The sequence below is a fragment of the Trachurus trachurus genome (genome assembly GCF_905171665.1).
Source record: "Trachurus trachurus genome assembly, chromosome: 13".
Classification (NCBI taxonomy): Eukaryota; Metazoa; Chordata; class Actinopteri; order Carangiformes; family Carangidae; genus Trachurus; species Trachurus trachurus.
Genome location: NC_139892.1, coordinates 4,444,479 through 4,453,141, shown reverse-complemented (window position 1 = coordinate 4,453,141; position 8,663 = coordinate 4,444,479). Strand labels below are relative to the sequence as shown.

The window sequence follows — 8,663 nt, the reverse complement described above, 5'->3', positions numbered from 1 at the left end:
ATAGAGAACAATGGAGCTTAGGGGCTATTTGTAGATCATAACCCCACTTTAAAAAATGCTACTATCCCTTTAACTTAATTTTCCTGAGAATTGGGACAGCACTTGCACTAGCGGGAGCGCGCATTTTTGAGACTGAGGGTTAAGATTGAGGGTTAAGCGAGCAATTGGAATTCACCCATAGACTGCAAGTAAGGAAGACTTGTGACACACATACAGTATGCTCACCCACGTGCCACTCAAAGCAGCACCACACTCAATTGTGCAAAACAAATAAAAACAAGCAACATAGGAAGCTCACAAATACAATTACAGAAATAAATGTGTGCAGTTTCTCTCCGAAATAGAAGCTGCTGTTGTCTTCCTTGTCATCAGGCAGCGTTGTTAGTTTGATGTCAGTCAACAACAGAGGCAACGCAGCAATAGCAAGGATCATTGCATCACAAACACATCACCAAATCAAGACAACAGAGAGGAATCAGCCGAAGGTTTCGGGTGCAGAGCCAAAGGGTTGCTGCGTTCAGCGACGCAGAGTGTGTGTGTGTTAGGTGTCTCGGGTCCAGGTGCTGTCCCCGGTGTAACCTGAGCCGGTCTTTATCAATAAATAATGCACCTGGACCAGTCAGCTCATCAGTTAGCTCACGAGATAGGCAGCTCCGGCTTGTTCTGCCATTTGCCCTCCAGAGAACAGATAGAGACAGACACACACACACACGACAGAACGGGACACAACATCACAGAGCTGGAGATATTCTGACAGTTTTCAGCTTCAGGATTCTATTTCAGCGAGTTTTCATTTTGTTGTGTGACCTGCAGCGGCCTGACTTATCATGAATCCTGAATAGTAAGTGTTGTTTCTTTTCAGCCTGTGTTTCTGAGGTGTACACATCCTGTCAGACATGTGCAGTGTAACAGTGATAGCCTACATGGAAAGTCTCTATGTTGATGCAATTCTGTGTATGTGTGTGGAAGACATTAAGACCAACTCATAGTTGTTATAGTTGTACTTCAGAGGTTGGTGTCACTGACAGAGTTGTGTAACACAGGTTCAAAGGAAACAAAGTCTACTTTATTTCCTAGGTAACTATGAGTTGGGTGACTAGGCTTCTGAGGATTATGGGTATTGGAGGCTTTACAGCCAGCTCTGTTGACACCAAACTAACTGTGTGACTTCTCCCTCCCTCTCTGTTGTGCTACTTTCATAAAAAGCAAACTGGAGTATTTTTGTATTATAGGTAATTTCACACAGTCACATTCTCTTATATATTTGCAAAGTCCTCATCAATATGCAATACAGCTGAGGAGGCTCATTGCATCCTACTAACTAATGTGTATTGAGGAACTTCTGAGCATTCAAAGGATGGATGAAAGCTAACCAACTGCTGATCGGCGGGCGCTAACCCTGGGCGGAGGGATACGTGAGTTGGTTAGGTCCAAATAAAAACGTTTTTCCTGCACTTTGAAGGGCTGAAAAAAATTATATTATAGTGAACAATGGAACTGTGTATTTTTTTTTCAGGTAAAACCTCTTTTAGGCCGTGAAAATAGGCCGTTTCTTTGGGTCCATTCACAACAATGTATGTTGTAAATCTCTGGGCAGGGCTATGGGCTGGCGTTGCTAACGGGAGGAGGGCAGAGAGTCTTCTACTGCAATTAAAGTACTTAGGGGCTATTTGTAGATCATACAACCCCACTTTAAAAAAAATGCTAGGGGAGAGTGGGGTAAAGTGAGGAACTTTTTACATTTGCTCCCCTCTAAGCGAGCTAAAATGATTTATCAGTAAAATGTACACATTTCCCATTAATTCAGGATGTTGCCTAGCAATGGAAATTATCAGAATGTATTTAGGACGAGGGACAGTGAAAATATGATTGTTTTAAAAAAAGTGGTCTCGTGTCTCACATTACCCGGTGTCTCACATTACCCCACTCTCCCCTACTATCCCTTTAATGTGTCTTTTGACTGAAAAACATCTCTTGTTCATGACAGATTAAACTACACAGATGTACACGTCGTAACATCATATATGATATATAACGTTATGTAGCGCTCTATTGATTGCCTCCTCGCCAGCTTTGTTGTAAACAAATGCACATTGTCAACAATAAAGGTCAGACCCACGTGTCAATCACGGGCTACAGAGGTTCAGTGAAATGTGTGTCATGGGAATTAATATTATTATTGATGATCCAATCTGTCTGTTTAGACTGCAGACGTATTGGCAGATATCCGATTTATATCTGATTTATTTCCACATATAACGGGGCCTGAATCTGATCTGACAGCATCCAATTCCATGCGTTTACACGTTCATGTTACAGATCTGAGCCACTTCAGAGGAAAAAATCAGAATTGGGCTACTTGAACCATGTGGTGTAAAGACAGCCAGGGAGTCACCGGCCAGGCAGCTGTTGTCAAGGCAGATTTGAAAAATGGTCAAAATGTCAGAAATACTGTTATCTAAACAAAAACTTGATAATACATGAATTGCATCTAGACAGCATGTAAATGTTGATGATTTGTTTTTAATGATAAGTGTTTTGCTTCATAAGAGAAAATCTGATGTTTAAAAATGCCACTCTTACATTGACTGCAGTTGTTCCCATGAGAGCAGAATTCAAAATGTTCTCAAAAATTCCGTTTTTGAGATAAAAATTCTGATATTTGCCAAACTTCATCAACTTAATCATTTTTTCAGAAAGATTGAAAATGTATTTAGCAAGAATTGCATATGTTTACAATATTGTTCACGGTCAAACGTTTTCATGCACAGTAGGCTCAATTTTTGAAAAATCAAAAATCTGTGTGGATCGTTTGTGGAGGACTGAAGATGCTCTCTAGCAAGTTTGGTGTCAATTGAGCAAAAATTATGGGATGAGATTTATTAAGTTTTACAGTTTTTGAAAAAAAAGTGATGGACTTCATAATTTGTAATGAGTTTAAGTGGACAAAAGTTTCAGCAGTATTGGGGCGACATTTTGGTGAAAGTTTCAAAACTGTAGCATCTACCGTTGGTTTGGTAGGTAGGAATTTCTTTATTTTTTAAAAATGTCCTAGTGGGAAAGACACTGACAAGTACTTGTGTTTGTTTGTGAATGTGCATCTATAATGTGTGTGTTTCTGTCTCCTTAATGCTTCAGTGACTACCTGTTCAAACTTCTTCTGATTGGAGACTCAGGGGTGGGGAAGTCATGTCTGCTGCTACGCTTCGCAGTAGGACACACACACACACACACACCAAACTTTTTTTGAAAACTTTTAAAGGGATAGTTCAACATTTTGGCAAATTGGCCCATTGCCATAATCCCTATAGTCATAGCAGTAGGTTCGTTACCTTTATTTGTCGGTGCAAGCTGTTTTTAGAACGGCGGAGCAGAGCGGCGAGCTGCTCAGAGCTACGCTACGGAGGCTCATGGGATTTCTTGGTTTCCCTCATCAAACTCATCAAATACACAATCCAACAACTCCACAACGCTCTGGTGGACAAGTTGTGAGCTGCACATTCACCACACTATGAGATAATAACACAACGTTACCAGACAGAGTTGTTTTAGAGGGAAATTCAGAGACTGCTTGATGAAAAACTGTCCCTGAAGGCAACGCGCATCAGCAGTTTTGCATGAATTTGCCTCTAAAACAACTCTGTCTGGTAACGTTGTGTTATTATCTCATAGCGTGGTGAATGTGCAGGTCACAACTTGTCCACCAGAGCGTTGTGGAGTTGTTGGATTGTGTATTTGATGAGTTTGATGAGGGAAACCAAGGACTTCCATTATCCTCCGTAGCGTAGCTCTGAGCAGCTCACGGCTCTGCTCCGCCGTTCTAAAAATAACTTGCACCGACAATTAAAGGTAACGAACCTACTGCTATGACTATAGGGATTATGGCAATGGGCCAATTTGCCAAAATGTTGAACTATCCCTTTAAGACTTGATGTTGATCCCCACTCAGGATGACACCTACACTGAAAGCTACATCTCCACCATCGGAGTCGACTTCAAGATCAGGACCATCGACATGGAAGGAAAGACAGTGAAGCTGCAGATTGTTAGTTTGTTAATCAGACAAAGTCATTACATATTTATTTTACATTTTTCATGTGCAACATATCAAAAGTGCTGAGTCCATCTGCCTTTGTCTCTCTCTGTCTGTGTGCGTCTACTAGTGGGACACAGCAGGTCAGGAGAGGTTTCGTACCATCACCTCCAGCTACTACAGAGGAGCACATGGCATCATCATCGTCTATGACGTCACAGAGCAGGTTAGGGTCAGGAACAATAATGGATTTGAACATTAAAGGACAATTCTGGGCAAATTCAACGGGGCTGTATTTTCCTAACATTTTAGATCTAAAAGAAGGAATCTGAAGATTTTCAGTTTAATTGCACCTGTTTTGCGGTAGTTGTGTCTGTCCCCGCATCGCCACGGCAGCGATGAATGGGAGCGGATGCAAGTTCCGCTGCTTAGGCCGTTTACATCCCTCAAAGCCACAGACAGCGTCAGATGGAGACTCAAACATGCACCCAGAAGTTTATTTACTTCAAGCAAGCTGACATGTGTAAAACTAGATCTAATTCAAAGTCTTGCGCGAGACCCAAGTTGACGCTCGGTGTGTTCATGTGCAGTGGGAAGCAAGGTTATAATAGTTTGGGATTTTTAATTATAGTTTAGTTTTATTTAGTTTTGACTTCTTTTTCTCTAAATCAGTTAGTTTTAATTAGTTTTTAGAGCGGGTTTGCTAGTTTTAGTTTAGTTTTTATTAGTTTTAGTATTAGTTTTAGTTTTTTCATACTTTGGGTTATTTGTTGGTTGAAGGATTCAAAAAGATCAGAGCAAGTATTGTGTAATAAAACTCAAAAGATACCATTTAACAAATGTATTCAGTTACTGCAGTTTTTTGACATACTAGTGCAGTAAAGTAACAATAGGCAGTAGCCTACCTCGCATGCTGTATTGTATTTAACATAAAGTAGCATAAAGTGAACACAGCAAATGTTTTGGACATTTCAAGTGTGCCGTGTGGTGCCAGCTCACGTACAATTGCTGGAGTGAAATAGCTTGAATCAATTTCATATCAATCCAAAATTGACAAAGACGAAAACGAAGGGAATTCTATCTATAATTTCAGTACGTTTTAGTTAGTTTTGTAAACACACAATACAGTTTCAGTTAGTTATCGTTTTTTCATTTGATTATAGTTTTTATTTATTTCAGTTAACGACAATGTTTTTTCAATTCTAGTTTTCGTCATTTCGTTCGTTTTCGTTAACGATAATAACCTTGGTGGGAAGCTCCCGTTTGTGTCATAAACACAGGAATATCAACTCTTGACTTGCTTGAAGTGTAAATTTTTTTCCACAGACAGCGTCAGGTGGCTACTCAAACATGCGCTGAGAGGTTTTTCTTTTACTTGAAGCAAGTCCAGAGTTGATATTCCTGTGTTTATGACACAAACAGGAGCTTCCCACTGCACCTGTACACACCGAGCACGGCAACTTGGGTCTCGTGCTCCGAGACTCCAGGAGACTTTGAATTAGATCGACTTTTACAAACATGTCGGCTTGCTTGAAGTAAATAAACTTCTGGGTGCATGTTTGAGTCTCCATCTGACGCTGTCTGTGGCTTTGAGGGATGGAAACAGCCTAAGCAGCAGAACTTCCATCCGCTCCCATTCATTGCTGCTGTGGCGATGCGGGGACAGACACAACTTCCGCAAAATAGGAGCAATTGAAAATCTTCAGATTCCTTCTTTTAGACCTAAAATGTTAGGAAAATACAGCCCAGAGTTGAATTTGCCCTGAATTGTCCTTTAACTTCTCCACCTTGACCCTTCTCTCCCTGTCTCTCTCTGCTCCTCAGGAGTCTTTTAACAATGTGAAGCAGTGGCTGGATGAGATAGATCGTTATGCCTGTGAAAATGTCTCCAGGCTGCTGGTGGGAAACAAGTCTGACCTCATCAGCAAGAAAGTAGTGGATGCTGCCACTGCTCAGGTAACAGGCTTCGCAACTCTGCTTAATTGTGCTACTTCCGAATACTGCTCAACAACCCCAGCCACCTCTCCACCAGCTGTGAGCATAAAATGTACCCCAGATTGGCCCCCAGAACTCAACACAGCACTATTATTACAACACATAGTTGTGTTATGAGTAGCCTACAACATAGGCATAAGCAAAATTGTGAACAAAATATAAAACAAAACACCCGGTTAATTTTCAAAATCAACTGTATTTACGGCAGATCATATTTCCCGCACTACACCTTGAAAACGTTATAATGGGCTGAGGTCGGCAAGCATGTGGGAGCCTCTTTTTATATTTATTTTTTATATTTTATATAAATAATAAATAAACTGAAGTCAGGCACGAAATCTGCAAATGTTGAGTCAAAATATCTATATGACTCCTGGTTTTACTGTGGTAAAAGTGAGAGGTGCATCTCTGACAAGGGCTAAAAATGCCTTCAGTTTTGTAAGAAAATAAAATTTCATTTCATTTTATTTGACTGTCGGCCCCCAAGGTTTCTATTGAGAAAAATTCTGGCCAGACAAATATAGTTGGTGACCTCTGCATTACAGCTTTAAAAATCATGGTAGTTTTCAACTTATGGAAAATGTATGCCACTTAAAGGGACATTGTGTAACTTCTCCTGTTATCTATTCACGAAAATCGATTATTTGGTTCAAAAGTCTGTTTTTTATTACTCAGTAATCCCCCCCCATCAACAAAGTGAAGTGTTCCTTTCAGCTCTGAATGAGCCGTTCATATAATTCATATCTACATGGAGCGGGTAAGCTCGGTGCTGGCTGCCATGTGGTGTCCCCATGTTTTTACGTTCAGTGGCAGCGTGACGGTAGGAAACCACGGAAACTCAGCGGAGACACCGGAGGTGTCGGCTCAGGTGGAGGTGGCGTCTGTGAAAAGTCACCGCGGTAACGCAGTGAGGAGGAATGGAGAGTTAGGGGCCGTGTCCACCAGACGCGTTTTCAGCACTGACAGCGCTCTGAGCGCTGCTCTCCCAGCGCTTAGCGCTCTCTCTCTCCCTCGTCAGAATGCCGCTGTTGCTAGGTTACAAAACGAGTCCTCTGACACTTCCGTGTTCCTGCCTTGTTTAATGTAAACACTACAACGAGTGTCAGAAATACACAATAGCATTAGCGGCAGCTTTTGACATGGAGCCTGAAGTCGGCCTACCTTCAATACAAGTGTGGGTCAGGATATAAACCGAGCCACGTCTCCGGTTGTGTTGCTGTCGGTAACGTATGTCCCGCCCCTTCTTGATTCTGATTGGTCAGTGCGGGGAAAAGTGACATTGACGAGCGTAGCGCTGTTCTAAAAGTTGAACAGATTTCAACTCGAAGCGCTCTGAGCGCCGCGACAAAAAGAAGCAAGCGCCCAGGGCGTTTTACCGCTGAGGGCGCTGAGCGCTGTGAGCGCCCAACTCAATAGGGTTTGAATGTAAAATAGACGCCCAGAGCGCTGAAAACGCGTCTGGTGGACACAGCCCCTTACACTGATGCTGCATTCACCTGCAGTCGGGCAGACGGCCGTCGGTAACAAACCAGATGTCATTTTAGTCACAGAAGTCCAGAGAAAGCCGGTAAAACATGGGTCAGGTAAACAATACCACATCGCCATGACAACATATTGTTGCCATGACAACATATTGTTGTCATGGCCTCTTGTTTACATAGAGGCTTGTTTATGCCGTTACGTGCAGCGGTTGTCGTCCGTCTGCTGTCTGCCCAATTTCAGGTGAATGCAGCATGAAAAATACCATTGAGTTGCTTGTGATATACAACCACAACGCTAGATGGGAGGAATTCCTACACAATGTACCTTAAAGGTTTATGTTTAACTACATCTCATAGGATTGATAAAAGATGTATGTATGTTGCATATATGCTTTGCTTATGCGTTTGTTTTTTAAGAATGTATTTAGAGTCACTTGCAGAACGTTTACATGTACATACTGTAGGTTGTGATGCTTTGGTGCCGTCTGTTCCACCACTTTCTCTCTCCAGGAACTGGCCTCATCACTTCAAGTTCCCTTTCTGGAGACCAGCGCTAAGAACTCTGATAATGTAGAGAGGGCTTTCCTCACCATGGCCTCTGAGATCCACAAGCGCCTGGCAAGTGAGGGAGGGGGGATGCAGGGTGAGTCGACAGAGGCCCGGGCCCAGAGCGCTAAGATCAACAGCGCCCCTCTGTGGCTGGGAGGGGAAAAACAGACGCAAGAGGCCAGCAACTGTTGCTGAGCAGCAGAAACTAACTGCTAACCTGTCTGGGATCTGTTTAAAAGAGACAGATGTGTCTTTTTAAACACACCACCAATGACATACAGTATCTAATTGTATTTTGTATTTACCAGTTTTTGTTGGATTTTGTTTGCTGTTTGTTAATGTCAATTAAAAGTATCTCAGGATTCAACACGTTGGGATGTGAACCACGATGTCTGCTGGTGGAGACATTTTGTACTCAAGAGGGACAATGTTAATGTTAAAATGTTTAATTCTAAGGGTTTTAAATGTAATTCAAACATATGATATACTGATACAGTTAAGTTGTGCTGCACAATTAAAACATGGAAATACAGACAGGCAGTGGTTTATGTTGCAGTCATTTAAACAAAACACTGACATATTTGAACAGGCAATACCCAAGGTGG

At 41.9% G+C, this 8,663-nt stretch overlaps 1 protein-coding gene across 1 annotated transcript; it reads left to right on the top strand.

Moving 5' to 3' along the window:
- Positions 1-827: 827 nt before the first annotated feature.
- On the top strand, positions 828-8,253 carry LOC310995861 (ras-related protein Rab-1B-like; the record flags this gene model as incomplete). Its single annotated transcript, XM_083985028.1, has 6 exons — positions 828-841; positions 3,139-3,211; positions 3,950-4,045; positions 4,164-4,259; positions 5,858-5,989; positions 8,020-8,253. The coding sequence occupies 6 exons, from the start codon at positions 828-830 to the stop codon at positions 8,251-8,253; spliced, it is 645 nt and encodes a 214-aa protein (XP_083841154.1).
- Between the last annotated feature and the right edge of the window lie 410 nt (positions 8,254-8,663).